The following is a 15753-nucleotide window of genomic DNA, read 5'->3' as shown; positions in this document are numbered from 1 at the left end:
AGGCTACCACATCTGAAGTGGGTGCACAAGCTCAACCACTTGACTCGGCTGTTGGGAGCCTTTGCTGCAATGCTGTTTTACTGTGAAGCTCCAGAAATGTTTTGTGGACTTCGAAACTTCACCTGATGATGTTGATTTTGATCTTATGCAAATCATTTTAAGGCACTCTGAGATCAAAAAAACAACTGGAGGACAACCTTCGCCCAAAGTGGTTTGGGCTGGAGAGTTGTTTTGGAAAAACACAACATGTTGGCACTTTATTCTTCTTGTGTTGAAATAGTTCCCATCCACCGGGTTTATTGTGCCAGCTTTTGTGCAACACCCCCCAGGTTACACAGACACACACAATCACAACCAGATGTCGTCTTACACAGATTGAATTTCTCAGAATCCAGCTGCTGCTCTGGGACCAGTTTGGCTCTCAGTTTGTGTTGAGCATCTTATTGATATGTGGCCTTACCAGTGGCTCCAAATCAGCGCTTTGTTTGTAGAAACTCCATTCGCGGACGCCCACTCCACCTCCTCGGCAGCGCAGAGACACACTGCTCTCAAACCTCCAGCAGCTTTGTCAAACAGCACAGGGCAGTTTTTTGAGATTCCTGCACAACATGAAGACTTTCATCTTCTTGGTTTTGGGTTTGCTGCCGTTTCCTCAGCCGGCACAGAGCAGAAGTGACTGCAGACCAGTAACGGCCACCTTTTGTCAAGGTTTGGGATACACCACCACCCCCAATCCAACTGGAGTTGTAGGCTACAACCTGCAGCAGACTGGTCAGATGGTGGAGACCGCTTGTTCTCCACACATTGCCACAGTCTTGTGTCGTGTCGTTGTGCCTGAATGTGGCTCAGAGGACGACAGCCGCATGAAGCCGTGTCGAGCTCTCTGTCAGAAGGTCAAGACGGACTGTGAGTCTGCCTTCAAAGCGAAGCGGCTGTACTGGCCGACGAGGCTCCGATGTGAATCTTTACCGGAGTCCAACTGTGCCCAGGTACATCTTCTGTTTTCTGACATGTGTTTTACTTTAAAGAATGGACTCAAGGGCTCAAGGGCATTCAGGAAATACGCTTAGTCACTCTTTTGTTTGTCGAGATTTAAATGAGAAGACGGACGCCACTTTGACCTCTGCAGCTACAGCAAGAAAGTGGCTATTTTAGCTTAGCATAAGCCCTAAGGCTCCTTAAATTAGCAATATCTTGATAGTTTTATCTGTGCAAGAACCAGAAAACATCAATTTGAGGAAGTCACTGCACTCAGCCAAGAAAAAGTCAGAGAAACCAAAACAATCTGAATATTAAAGCTGCTGTAAGTGACTTTTTAAAATTAAAATAAGTATTAAATAGCTCTATACTCCCAGTAAACCCTGTTATAGAGTGTTCGGTCAGTAACCCATGTCTCTCCTCCCTCTGCTCATGCAAGAAAAAAATCGAAAGACATTTTCTGGTGTCCCTGTCCACTTCATCCAATCAGGACCGAGAACTCTATAAAGAGGCGGTCCTGTCTCGCAGAGAGCAGGATCCTCCTGTTTGTTGCTGCATGCTCATGTGGAGCTGCAGGTTCTGCTCATCCCTGGTGGCACCGTCACAGGACATCTGGGCTAACCACAGATCCAATTTGGCCAACCAGTAGTCCAATCAGTTTACAGACAAATCCTGATTGAAGTTTCTAACTGTGGTATTGTGCAATCAAAAAGGTAAACAGGGTGGATGTACAAGAATACTGTTTATACAGACCACTGATTTATGTTTCTGTTCGTGCAGGGTCAAGTCACTCCTGTTCAACCCCCAATCAATCAATCACCTTCCCTCCCCGTGTCAACGTGTCAGCCAATCACAGTCCCTCTCTGCAAAAACCTGCCGTACACCGAGACCGCCCTGCCCAACATCCTCGGCCACACGCTTCAGGCCGACGCCAACGCGCAAATACAAACGTTCGCACCACTTATACAAGTGGGGTGCTCCCCTCATCTGAAGCAGTTCTTGTGCTCCGTCTACACTCCTGAGTGTGTGTCGGGAAGACCTCTACCTCCCTGCAGAACGCTCTGTGAGACTGTGAAGTCCAGCTGTGAACCGGTGCTGACCAGGCACGGCTTCCAGTGGCCCGAGGCCTTCAGGTGTGAAGCATTTAGCACGGAGTCCTGCAAACAGATGGCCCTACCTGTAAGTGTGCTCTGTCTAAGTCAGGATGATGATGTTTGTGGCTCCAGATTAACTTTTTTCCACCCGTAGCTTTGGTGCTACTTGATGCAAACTACAGCATTAAAAAAATGTTACTGTATAATTAACTGATTTATGTTCGTCTGTTTGTGTTCTCAGGTCCCACAGTTCAGCTTGGCAACAACACCCCCTGCAACATGTCAACCAATCACAATCCCTCTCTGCCAAGACCTGCCCTACGCTGAAACAGCCATGCCCAATATTCTCGGCCACAAATCTCAGGAAGAAGCCGGCCTGGAGGTCCATCAGTACGTACCGCTTATAAAAGTGGGGTGCTCCTCTCATCTGAAGCCTTTCCTGTGCTCCGTCTACACTCCTGAGTGTGCGTCAGGAAAACGTCGACCTCCCTGCAGGACGCTCTGTGAGCAGGCTCGCGCCGGCTGCGAATCGCTGATGAACAAGTTCGGCTTCCCGTGGCCGGACGCACTCAGCTGCAAAACGTTTAGCACAGAGTCCTGCGAACACGTAAGTCTGTGCTTCTTCTTCTTTCACACTGAACAAAAAAACCCGCTAACATCTGATCTTCTGTGATGAAAGCACGACACCTGGGTGGACAAGCGAATTTTCACCCCTTTTCTGGCGCGTTTTGTTTCCGCACTTGCGTCTCGTTGCAGTATGGTGTGAGCAGCAGCGGGGGGATCTGCGAGCCCATCACCATCCCATTGTGCCAGGGCCTCTCCTACAACCAGACCATCACTCCAAACCTTCTGGGACACACCAGTCAAAGAGAGGCGGTAGTGAAGATGTCCTTCTTCAACTCGATCGTGCAAACCGTGTGCTCAGTGGACATCCGCCTCTTCGTGTGCATGGTGTACGCCCCCCGGTGTTTGGCCGGGGAAGTGCAGCGGCCCTGCAAGTCCTTCTGCCAGAGAGCCAAAACGGGCTGCGAGGACCTGATGAACAGTTTTGGCGTTTCGTGGCCAAATGAGCTGCACTGTGACGCATTCCCAGACGAGAACTGTATATCAGTGAGTAATGAACAGTTTGTGGATTAAAAATTGATGAGAAGAGATCAGTTTGGTGACAGAAATATGAAGAATGTTTTCTCACATCTTTCTTTTCCTTTTCCTTCACAGGAAGAAAGCAGACTTGAGGTATTTCAGTGTTTCCAAATACTTAATGTCTTCATGTAAATCTCAACCCATGTAGGTGCTGATCAATGATATCATGTACTAAACACACTAACCACAATTAAGGGCGACTGGACCGTACAAATTCGAAGAGTAGATGGAATAAATTCCTGAAGAAAAGAGTGTAAAATAGCAAATATTTTAAAGGTACCCTGGTTTCTGATCACCAGTAGCAGTAAATAATGCAACAAGAAATGAAGACTGCGAGCAAGTAGGGTCGTCACGATTCTCCACATCCATGATTCAGTTTTTTCTTTAGATTTTAAGGTCACATTTTCTTTTCAGCTCTGATATCAATGCCATAGTTGGAATATTGAGTTTGCAAAGATCAACAGATCATCCGTTTTATTTGTTTACATTTGTGGGTCACCAATCCTGATAAAGATGAGCGGATTGAAAGCTTACGTTGATTGATTTTCAGTTTAAAAAATAAATCCTGACACTCCGACTAGAAAGTAACATGAAAATAAACAATTCAGGTTTCAAACTTAAAAAAAAAAAATCAGATTTGCACATTTTTTATGAGGAATGAAAATCATTCAACATGTTTGTAGATACACACAATGCATTTTGGTGAGTAAATCTGAATTTCAATAGAAACTTGGTTTGTTAACGAGAAAACTCTGCAGGGTTTAAATTACTACGATTTTTATCCATCAAAAGAAAACTGGAGGGTTTGTTGAATCCTGCAGCAGGACTGTGTTTGAAACTCCTGGTGATGATTTGGATCCATGGGGCTCCTAGAGGTGAAAAAAATCCACACGGTGCCTCTTATTGACAGCAAACACTCGACCAGCAGCCGGATTTTTAGTTTCTGACCCATGTTTTCACACGTTTAATATGTTTGCCAGTATTTTAGGGTCATTTCATGAATTTATTGAACTGCAGTTTCTGCAAAACCTCAAAGTTCAGGCCTTTTACACACCGAGGGCTTTTTTTATCATGCTGTCGGCTGGTGTTGTAAAAGAAAACATTTTAATATAATAGAGAATTCAAGCTGCCCCACTGACATCCTGACATATGATGATGTCGAATCTTTAACTGAACAAGTATCACAACTGTATCAGGTTAACATCTTTGCTGGTTTCACTAGTTTTAATGTGAAATATTTACATTTTCATGCCGTGTATTCGTCCGACCCTGGTGTTTAAGCCCTTTACAGGTCCTGCATGTCATGTGAACGTCTCTGTTTATCTAACTTTGTCCTCTTTTCCAACAGATGCTGAGTGCTGAAGGTGTTCTCGCTAAGCTCGACGCCGGTGGCTACTCTGTTCGTGGAAAATGTCAGTTTATTTTCACTAACTTAAGCAACATTATTTTATCATCTGAATGAGACATTTCTACACTTGTGAATGTAATTATTCTCCTTGATTTAGCCCTGAGCCTCAGGACAGCCCGCCTGCTGCTGACTCTGATGGACGTATCCTTCACAGCTGACACTGCTCAGTATTGATAGGTCATGGTCAAACAGGAGGTACCGAACTTGTACTGAATGCACTGGGTGCTATATTTGATTGTCACAACTGGTAAATCCCTGAGGACCAACTGTAGAAACAGAGGCAGGCAGGTTGGAAACTAAAATGAGCTGTAATGGAAACTTTAGTCCAAAAATCCAAATCTAAAATCAACCAAACACGAGAAACAGGGGCAAAAAATAAAACAAAGTACGAAACAAACCCGAGGAATCAGGAGGGAAGTGCAGGGAGACGAAACAACGGAGAGTGAGGGGAACGACGCAGGCTTCAACATGAACTAGACTAACGAGAGCTGAGGTGCAGGTGGAGACACTGGGAACAGGGCGGTGCTAACGATGTGAAACAGGTGTGGGGAGGAGCGCAGGACCACAGGTGAGCAGCAGGAAGTGAAGAGGATATATTACTACAAAATAAAACAGGAAACAACTAACCAATAACCCAAATCACCACAGGAGCTTTTATGCTTTAACGTGCTGAGCATTTTCTTTAACCAGCGCTTTCAGGCTGACGGCTCTGGAGACCTGGACGTGGTGGAGGTCTTCAAGCTGGAGCACTACGTGGCTGTTGTCAGGAGGGAGTACGTGGAGAGCTACGAGAGGAGGAACCCGCCGGCCGTCACTCAGAACCAGATGAAGAAGATTCTGTCTGCCCGCGGTAACACATCACATCTTTAAAGATACGGGAGCTGCTCAGGTTTGAAGACGGATCACTCCAGAATTAATTTGTGTGTCTTTGCGTCTCGATCTCGCAGGATTCGATTTAGACGATAAAACCTTCAGAACTCTGTGGCAGGAGTATCAGTCGACGGGCGGGATCGACTACGATGAGTTTGTGGCGGTGCTGACGAAACTTCAGATCCTCAGAGGTGACGGAAAAAAACACATTTACACATACTGTCAGCGGTGGAAAACATTTACTCAAGTACTGTACTTAAATACACTTTCTTCTGACTGCTCCACAACAGTTAAAGGATCATTTCACATGTTTCGACTGCTAGTTATTCCAGATCCACATTAATAAAACAAAATATAACCAATAAATAACTTATGACAAGATAACTGTGTATCCAGATACCCAGCAGTGTAAAGAGTAACAAAATATCTATAAATCAATTAAAATTAGCTTCGCCTTTACCAGCAACAAAATTAAAATGATTTGATTTTAATAAATTGCTCAAATAACACCAACATATGTGGGAAATTATTATGTTTTTCTGTTATTGCATTTCCATTTTTTAAGTTTACATCATCATTTTAATGACATGAATGCATCAATAATCATAAATCAATAATATACAACAAATATTATGGTGCTAAAGTATATTTTGATGTGAAAACATTTGTACTTATGTAAGTAACATTTTAAATGCAGGACTTTTTAATTTGTAAAGTACTTTATAACATGCAACATGAATAAATTATTAATTTTTAGATTTCACTGTTAACAAACAATAAAGTTTAAAAGCAATTAATTAAGCTTATTATGAAGTTGTAACTTATGTTTATATGTAAAGTTGCTAAATAAATGTTTTTTAAAAGCATTGCATTGTCTTTTAACAGTAAAATAACTATTAACATAAATGTAATAAACTTTAAAAATAAGTGTTACTCTGGATTTACATCAACATAGAAAATATTGTTATTGTTTTTGGTAACAATTATGATAATATACAATTCAAGATACTGAGAGATTTAAAAAACAAACTCCCAATTAAAGACTATTAAAGATGTTTTATTATTGTAAAGCAGATTGTGCTCATATTTAATCTATCTCTTAATCTATTGTTATTTTTGGGTAAACAGTTAGTTGATGTAAATATTTGCGTCCCGTCTCAGATCGTTTCCAGGCTCATCTGATGAGCGTCCCGTGTGACTGTGAAGTCGCCAGCTTCTCCTTCAAGCAGGTGAGTTTAAATGTTGATTTTTTATTAACGCCGTTAAAAGCAGCAATACGATCAATACTTCATCGATCCTCAGAGGAAACGTTCAGGTGTTGGACAGAATTAAGTTCAGACTCAGAGAGAAAGGTAAAAGTGAAATACAGTCTATACTATTCAAACAAAAACGTTTTAAAAACATTATTTTCCGGCTCTGTAGTCGACAAAAACACGGCATTAAACATTAAAAATTATAAATAAGTGTTAATAACTCGGGTTGTAACAGCGATGAGATGAGTTTAAATATCTTAATCAGTGAAGGGGAAAGAAGCTTCAACGTTTGGAGCGTCTCATTGTGTTAAGATGGCGACACCTGCTGGTCAGACCTTGATATTGATTGTATTAACAACATATTTTGTCATATTATAAAGACAATGATTACATTTGTATGAACTCATGGTTGCATGTGAACAGTTCAGCTGGTTATTACTCTTTTTTTTCTCCTCAGTTCATGAAATCAACAATAATCTGAGGATCAGACGGGAGCTGAGCTGAGCTGAGCTGAGCTGACGGGAGGAGGAATGTTTTTTAATAATTATAATCACAGAGCTGTAATGATCATCAGCTCCATTAACAATCCTTCATTCTTACAGTGCAGAAACATTTAAACACTGAAAATAAGCTGCTGTCAGTCTGAGCTATTTCTTTAAATGCAGAAAGTTTCTTCAGTTGTGTTTTCAGATCACAGATCACAGGTCAGTGTCATTCTGTGAAACTTTTAATTACATTAAAAAAATACTCTGCTGCAGTAATCATGAAGCTTTCTCTACATTTTTCTATTTCTTTGGCAAAAAATGTGATGAAATAAATGTGAACACAGTGTTGGAATTAAATAAAGACAACCAGATGATCTGTTGTTTTCATATCTTTATTATATGTATTTTATGTATTGTTACAGTAAGGCTTTCCCTTACTGCTGAAAGTCCAAGTCCTTGCTGTAACGCACCACCCCGCCCGAGGTCCCCAAATGTCCTCAAAGTCCTAACTTCATGCCAGCAGAGTGAACAAATGAACTCCAATGTCCACATAATAATCCACAGTTGGTTGGTAGAAATGGTTAATCCTCCTTGTGATCCTGTTATTCTTGGATCCAACTGCGAATCTGTTGAAGTCCATTCTGCGATGATAGGCTGCTCACATACTCCGTTTTGTTGGTTAATCCAAGTTAGGAGAGCGCTGGACTGAGAAGAAGAATGTCTCTACCTGAAGCAGGTGCTGAACAGCATATTTACGGCAGACATCAGACCCGTAAATGCACCGTTGTGACATTTGTTCTCTGCTACACCGTCTAAAAGTCTCGCACTTCTCTTCTCCAGAGAGTCAGCCAGCTCCCCCAGGTTCATTCTCCTCATGAACAGCAGAGTCACCTTCAGAACCAACGCACTGCTGTACCTCCTTTGCGCTTCCTCTTCGTCGACCACCCCCTCGTCCTCACATTGGTCCTCAGGGCATTCTGGGTAATCTGGACTCAGGATCTCCTTAAACTTCGTCAGCTCCTTCTTCACAAAGCCAACAATGTTCTCCTCAAGAAACTGGAACAAAAGAACATTCATTTAACTTTCAACGTCACAAACTCAAATCTCCCCCAAAAAAACACACGTTACATTCAGTCTCTGACTCTTTCCTGAAAGTTAACACAGCGGGCGATCAAACTGACCGTTGATTAAAATTACACATTTCTCTGGTTCGAACATTGTTGGAACGTTTGGGATAATGTAAGTACACAACTCAGCAGGTTTAGTTATTTTCTGACATTTTAATGCAGAAATGTTACGTACTGTATCTTTAAATATGGGCTTGTACAGTACGCACCATAAACACGGAGTCCAGGGGACTGCGACAGCCAGTGGAAACATCTGAGGTCTCCTGCTGAACTCTGAGGAGAAAACATGATCCATTAGTGGTGAAGACTGTTTTATATGTACCTCGACACTGGGCGACGTAGAAACTTAAACCTCACACACGAAACCAACAGTCTGAGGATGCTGTGAAGAAATTGAAAGTACACTGTAGTATGAGGGAAACGTTTTGGATGACTTACTGTACATAGAAAAGATTAGTCTACATGCAACATTTAACATTTCAGTTATCAATAAAGGGGCACGACAGACCTTGTGTGTTGTCTGGGAGACATAATTGACTTAATTGGAATTTAAATCCATGAAGTCGATGGAGCTGTTACTGACTTCTGAGTGAATTGGAGCAATGGCAAAAGAAACAGAGAATTTAATTGAATTTTAAATTTTCTCTACATACTTTGAATGTTGCAGTTTGAAATCAATAGGATTGTCCTTGGACCTGTCACTCTTCATAGACACACAGCTCGGTTCAGGAGAATCTGCTCTGTCCTGCTCGCGCCTGAAAGAAAAGTGACATTAAATAAAGACAAACAGAATTAAAAAGATTTGTGATAAAAATGGTTCCGGTGACTTAATACAAATTACACTGAGCATTAACAAACACTGAGCAGTTTTAGAGAATTTGTGCTCAAAAAGGTCGTTTGACTTACCGTCTCTGGGAATATTCCAGGATTTGCTGGATCATCCTTGAGAAAAAAGGTGATGATGAGTCAAAAGGCCGTTAAAAACAAGGGACAATAGTCCAAAGACAGTCAGGTTTAACCAACAGACCAACCAAAAACTCATAATCACATTAACAGTCAAAAAGTTACTTAAAGAGGTTTAACAGACATACGACGAGAACTTCCTTCACTTTCTTCTCACACTCTCAAACTGTCCTCTGAAGACTTGATTACTTCTCCATGTTCAACACAGACACAGAATCATGAGTTGTTACAGAGGTTAAAGATTCATCAGATCCTGCAGGTGAATGTTTCTCATTACATTTTGATAACAACGCTGCAGACAGCACATGGAGACTTAATACCAGCCTTCTACTGGACCCTCAGTGTGAGAAATATACTGAGGAGGACTTTAAAGTTCACAAACTTGGAATATGACAACAATGGAAACATCTACTAGCAACTGTTTTACCTGAGAACATCTTGTGAAAGATTACGGTACAGAATATTTGAACATTCAGTTAATGTTATCTTGACCTTGAGATCCATAACTAGAGACAAAGAGAAATATGTCCAAAAGTCTATTAGAGAGATAGCTATTTTTTTTTACATTTTATATATATATATTTATATATATGTACTGTGTATTCATGGAGGGTTCACTGAGCCTGATCACATTCACACATTCACAGGTCATGTGTGACCCATGTTGTGCATTATAATAGGTTTATACAGAGACTGACAGATATTATAGATTAAAAGCAATGAAAAGAAGTGTAGAGAGAACATTTATAGACTTTGAGTCTTTATAAGGTCAGAGGTCAATCTGATACTTTTGAGGAATAAGATGAAGAGGATGAAAGAAAGATTATGAAGGTTAAAAATAGTTACAAATCAGTACAAGAGGTGGACAAGAGAGGTTAAATAAATAATGCAGTAATGTTATAGTGTTATAAAATACAGTGTTGTTATGATCCTTATTGAGAATTTGGGTTCAAAAAGTGTCTCTGACTTACCGCTGATAATTCATGTAGTCCTCAGGCCTGAAAGAAAAGGAACAATAACAAAAGAAATAAAGAATTTGTCAAGAATTTGTGCTCAGACAGTTCTTTTGACTTAAATTAAAAATTTAACCTTGCCTTATAACAATAAGAGGGAAGTCCATGGTCAGTCAGCCTTTATAGACACACAGCTTGGTACAGGAGAATCTGCTCAGTCCTGAAAGAAATGGAGCAAAGTCAAGACAGGTGGAAGAATAAGGAGCTTACAGCGCTGTAACAATAGAACAACAAACCCTGGAGTATCATGAGCACATTTATTGTGTTGGTTATTGTATTGCATCTGTATACTGCACCAAATCTTGGCCCAGCGTGACATGAGTGCTATTTCTAGTAAAAATGAGCCTATTGATGAAGCCTGATCTTCCCAGAGCACTTTTTAATGAGCACTTTTTAATTTAATTTACATTCTTGCATCACATTCGTCCTCATTCCTTGTTCTGTGGACTAAAATAAAAAGACTTTTGTCTTGTCGTTTCATTAGCTATAGCCTACATTATAGAAGGTATAGGTCTGTTGTGTTTCATATAACTGAGCCTACAATTAAAAATATGTATTCCTATCTCATAATATATCAGACTTTGATCCTTTGTCTGCCTGTTCATCCCTGAGTCCAGGTCCAGGCTTTATTTAAAAAGACTGAAAAACGTTACAGAAGCGTTTTAGGAAGAAGTTACAGCAACATTTGTACAAAATCAAGTCTGTTCGGGTCCTTTACAAAGACTGAGGCTGTGCATGGACTAACTACGCAGTTACATTAAATGGCCGACGGACACATTTCCGCATTTTATAAGCTTGATGACGCGGCGCAGCTCCTGTAAACTAACATTAAATCTGTCATAACACCGAAACATTAAATATGAAACACTGTCAGATGTTTGTTATGTTACCTTGTCAGCTCTCAGAGGTTATTTCACACCGACAGATCAGATCGAGTTAAAGTATCGTGAAAGACTCTGGACTGTGACGGACCTGGAGGTTGGGACCAGTCTGACAGCACGCGGAAACACTTTGACCAACAGGTGTCAGGACAGGTGTGTAAACACGGAAGTGGCTGAAGTCCTGGATGGCTGCTATCCAAAACCTCGACGTTGAGTCAGTCCGGCATTCATAAAATGTGTTACAGGAATAACTTTAATATCATAAACACACTGAGAGGAGAGGTGTCTTCTTATAGAGCTATCAGTGGACATAGATGATTTTCAGGCGGATGTAAAGTAGTAAATACTCGACTTTTTGCTACAGCGGTGAGTTAAGTCAAAAAACCGCCATTAAATCCAAGATGGCGCCGAAGTCACGCCCCTTTCCGGTGAACGTCACGGGACCTTATTTCATAAAAACGTTGTATGTTCGTGAAGAAAGACGAATAATTAATTGATCCCGCTTGAGTTGTGTCATGAATCACACAGATGATGTTTGTCCATTTAAAACATATTTTTTCAAGTCAATAAAGTCTCAGTTTGTCTTAAACAAAGTAAAATATCATGTAGTTTTGTGTCGTCTCGCTCAACACGCGCCACCAACACCAGCATGGAGCCAACTGGGCTCAGAAAAGGTCGTAAAAAAGATGAACATCACAATAAATCTGCTAATATTGAAAACTGCAGTTATGTGAAAAGGAGAGTTGGTTCTGGTTCAGTTCTGGGAGCTGCTGATATACAGGAGCAGCTCTACAATGTTTAAGTTAGGCGACGACGTCACTAACGAGACTGTTGGCTGTGTCTCTTTATAATGACGTATTTTCACAGTCTGATATTTCATTAGTTTGTTTGACAGACTGAAACTTTATCGACTTGGAAAATTATGTTTTACATTGACAAACATCACATGTGTGAGTCATGAAAAATTTAAAACAGGAGAAATTATCAGATTTTTTTCTGAATTCTATTTCGTCATATTGTAAAGAAATATATATATTTAAATGATTTACTCACAGATGCATGTTACGCTTTTTTCTCCTCTCAGTTCATGAAATCAACGATAATCTGAGGATCAGACGGGAGCTGAGCTGAGCGGACGGGACGAGGAATGTTTTTTATTTAAATTATAATCACAGAGCTGTAATGATCATCAGCTCCGTCAATAATCCTTCATTCTTACAATGCAGAAACATTTAAGCAAGTTGTGTTTTCAGATCACAGAGTCATTCTGTGAAACTTTTAATTACATTAAAAATACTCTGCTGCAGTAATCATGAAGCTTTGAAATAAATGTGAACACGGTGTTGGGATTTAAATAAAGACAACCAGATGATCTGTTGTGTTCTTATCTTCATTATTTTAATGAATAATCACATATGTGCACATAAAAAAGGTAAAACTACATGGAATCCATTCAAATGTAGTGCAGCATCAGCGAGTTAACTGTACATACAACACATCCAGACACTATACGCACTATTTACCGGTGACACCTTTAACAAACAGTAGATCAAACTCCTGGTTTATGTTATTCACATCTCACAATAATCTACTTCGTAAAATACATCATCCAGTGATCAGTAACTACCTGAGCATACAGTAAACAATGTCTGATTTGGTCATGTGATATTTTATTGACTTTAATGTGAAAAATATTACTTGTATGCTCTGTTCAACAGCCGACAGCTGCCTGGTGGATTATGGGAGACGGAGTGTTAGAGTTGGAACGATGATACAGATTTGTGAAATCAATGAAGGCATCGATCTGCTTAACTTTATCAATTCAGTTTCTACTAAATGTATTACCTCATTATACATCAGTTAATTTCACAGCATTAATGTATATATATTCACACACCCTTACTAATAAACAGACCCAGGAGTTGTGCTCCAAATTGGCACAAACAGCTGCATCTGTCAGCCTTGGAAGAGTTTTTGGAGCCTGTTCTGTTGTATTCAGTTTGTGGGTTTAGTGGATCCAGTGCTCGTTTTCAAACTGGCCTCTGTCGGTCTCAGAGGCTGTGTCCAGTCCAGCTGAGCCCCATCGCCTACCGTGACTGCCCCAGTGATCCGAGGTTGTGATCCAGGTAAACTGCAGTCAGCTAGTGAGGCTCCACGCCTAACTGAGCTAATTAACTAAGGGCAGCTAGTTGCTCCAGCCAAGAAAGGAGGTTGTGTTTTCACATGTGTCCGGTTGTTTGTTGGATAGTTTTTCAGCAGGATGACACAAAAACTACTGAAGGGATTTCCATGAAACCTGGATGGAGGATGGGTCTCGGTTCAGAATAGACCACATTAACTTTTGGTGCAGATCCAGGAAGTTTTCTCCTGTTTTTGTTTATATCTCAGGGAATAATGCATCAAGGATCTTGATGAAGGAATTAGGATGTACTGAGGTGGCTCGTATCTGAGTGATTTGATTTGATGAAGAGGACTGTTTGGCATTGGCAGAGGTATGCTCTCTAAATATATTCTTGATGGTTTGCAGATGACACTAAGAATTGCACCTTTTATTATTGATCAATTTGGGAATGATCCGGATTAACAAACATTCCCACATGTATAACAATGCATTAGTGATCTGCACACATTTCTTGTCTTTAGTTTCTACAGATTTAAGAAAAAAGCCACAGAACAGCAAGATTAATAAATAAATCTCTTTCAGCATTAAGGTGGCCCCTGGCCTGAACCTGCACTGGATACCCTAGAAGACTTCCCTACCCTCTCTACTATATCGGACACAAAGACACTGAGGAGTTTGACGGGTCCATCCTCACCCTGAATGCAGGGTAGACCGGCTCAGTGAATGTGGTTTGGAAGGTTTGGAGGTGGGTCAGTGTGTCAGAGGACACTGTGTAGAAGGACAGAGTGCCAGCGGGCCAGTCCAGGTACACTCCCACTCTGTTCAAAGATCGGCGACAGATGGACACTCTGCTGTTATTATGCAGGACAGAGTAACCTTCATTATCAGAGCAGCTCAGAGTCCAGGACTGATCATTCCTTCCAAGACAGCAGTTGTCACCCTGTCCTCTCCTTTTGATCCCTCTGTACGTCACTGCTATATAAACCTTTCCTTTCCACTTAACCTCCCAGTAACAGCGACCAGTTAAACCATCCTTACACAGCAGCTGGTTCCAGTAGTCAAATCTCTCTGGATCATCAGGATATGGCTGCTTCTCTTTCCCCACTGTCACCTTCCTGTTGTTGTCCGACAGCATGAGATTCTTGTTTGCTGTGTTTGGGTCCAGTGTGAGTTTACATGCGTCTGATTGAGAGAAGAAGACCAAAGGTAGCATCAGTTGTGGTCTGACAAATTACAAAGTAAACTGCTTTTTAAAAATGGCGGTCATAAGCGGTTTTAGTTGGTCTCTGGTCATGATGACCCGCTTCAGCCCCTGATGTATGCTGTTTTTTGATTTAGACGAGCAAAAGTGTTGATGCTAGTCTGAAACCACTTCTCCCGGCCGGGAACCGGTCCTTTGGCCTTCATAATGCAAAGAACTGGACCCAGAGAAGGCACCTGCTCCAAGCCAGAGCCTGAACTGCCTCTGTCAAAGGTGATCCTTCAGTGATTTATTTATGTATTTAAAGGTTTAATGATCAGGGACAATGTACATTAATAAAACATTTTAACAAATGTAAACATGCCAGAATTAGCCATTAGCTATTTTACATCTGCTGTCCCTGGACTGATGGTAAGAGTCACCCTAAAAAGTGATTCCTGACACACTGGGATATATTTTCATATATAAGGTCTTATATACAACCCTCCAGAGTGTTGGTTCTCCATGACGTGAAACAATTGGTCAATCAAAATCAAGTACACTTCTTCAGCTCATTATTTAAAAAAAATAAATAAATAAACACAAACAATGACACACTTACACTTCCTCAGACCAGGTTTCATTAAATGTGATGCAAAAGTATCCAACCTGTAAACACAGTGAGATAAGCACTTAACAACTTCAGTGAAAACTGTTAACAGTGTTTGTTGAATATCCAGAGAATGAAACTTTCTGGAAAGAAATGCTGCTGTAGAGTTTTACTGTAAATCTGTGATCATCACAAAAAACAAACATATTAAAGTTCAGCATGGTTAGATACAACAAGAGCTAAGTGGGACATTTTTTTGTGATTAGCTCGACCTACACTCGTGTCTGTCTGTACCTGAGGGTGTCCAGTCTCCAGTCAGGATCTCTGAGTCCATCAGAAAGCAGCTTCACTTCTGAGTCTGTTGGATAATAATCATTGTAGCTCAGGTCCAGCTCTCTCAGACGGGAGGGGTTGGATCTCAGAGCCGAGGCCAGTAAAGCACAGCCTTTCTTTGTTATCCGACAGCCTGACAGCCTACACACACACACACAAACACACACACACACACACACACACACACACACACACACACACACACACACCGTTCTTTGAGCACAGTTGGTGTTCATTACACATCTACATTAAAAGCTTAACTTGGCAACAGACTCATCACATGTTACGTCTGT

The 15753-nt window shown here is 41.0% G+C and overlaps 3 protein-coding genes across 5 annotated transcripts in view; 1 reads left to right on the top strand and 2 right to left on the bottom strand.

Moving 5' to 3' along the window:
- The first annotated feature begins 464 nt into the window (after positions 1-464).
- LOC311259540 (uncharacterized protein) lies at positions 465-12347 on the top strand. Of its 2 annotated transcripts, none has more exons than XM_084356763.1 (11): positions 465-989; positions 1759-2157; positions 2314-2679; positions 2829-3182; positions 3291-3308; positions 4564-4627; positions 4721-4764; positions 5323-5473; positions 5571-5684; positions 6655-6722; positions 12300-12347. In XM_084356763.1, exons 1-11 carry the CDS (start codon positions 609-611, stop codon positions 12321-12323), a joined length of 1983 nt encoding a protein of 660 aa, XP_084212889.1. In that variant the 5' UTR covers positions 465-608; the 3' UTR covers positions 12324-12347. The 2 variants fall into 2 exon arrangements, with proteins under 2 accessions (XP_084212889.1, XP_084212888.1); XM_084356762.1 differs by lacking the exon at positions 12300-12347 and adding an exon at positions 7204-7597 and having other exon boundaries at positions 466-989.
- LOC311259560 (uncharacterized protein) lies at positions 7608-11534 on the bottom strand. 2 transcript variants are annotated; one of them, XM_084356793.1, is made up of 7 exons: positions 11225-11534; positions 10416-10494; positions 10293-10319; positions 9265-9300; positions 9012-9113; positions 8568-8631; positions 7608-8287 (listed from the first exon to the last, which is right to left on the bottom strand). In XM_084356793.1, exons 2-7 carry the CDS (start codon positions 10439-10441, stop codon positions 7955-7957), a joined length of 588 nt encoding a protein of 195 aa, XP_084212919.1. In that variant the 5' UTR covers positions 10442-10494; positions 11225-11534; the 3' UTR covers positions 7608-7954. The 2 variants fall into 2 exon arrangements, with proteins under 2 accessions (XP_084212919.1, XP_084212920.1); XM_084356794.1 differs by having other exon boundaries at positions 11307-11534.
- A 257-nt stretch (positions 12348-12604) lies between the features above and the next one.
- LOC311260066 (uncharacterized protein) overlaps positions 12605-15753 on the bottom strand; it is a 38135-nt gene continuing 34986 nt past the window's right edge. Inside the window, exons 21-23 of the mRNA XM_084357579.1 lie at positions 15422-15601; positions 15140-15186; positions 12605-14519 (exon numbers count right to left, since the gene is read on the bottom strand). Coding sequence (XP_084213705.1) covers positions 13984-14519; positions 15140-15186; positions 15422-15601 — 763 coding nt within the window. The 3' untranslated portion in view covers positions 12605-13983. The remainder of the gene's footprint in view (positions 14520-15139; positions 15187-15421; positions 15602-15753) is intronic.

This window comes from Pagrus pagrus, assembly GCF_965226575.1.
Source record: "Pagrus pagrus genome assembly, chromosome: 7".
In the NCBI taxonomy this organism is placed as follows: domain Eukaryota; kingdom Metazoa; phylum Chordata; class Actinopteri; order Spariformes; family Sparidae; genus Pagrus; species Pagrus pagrus.
Note: the sequence above shows the minus strand (reverse complement) of the source record. Positions and strands in the feature narration are given on the sequence as shown.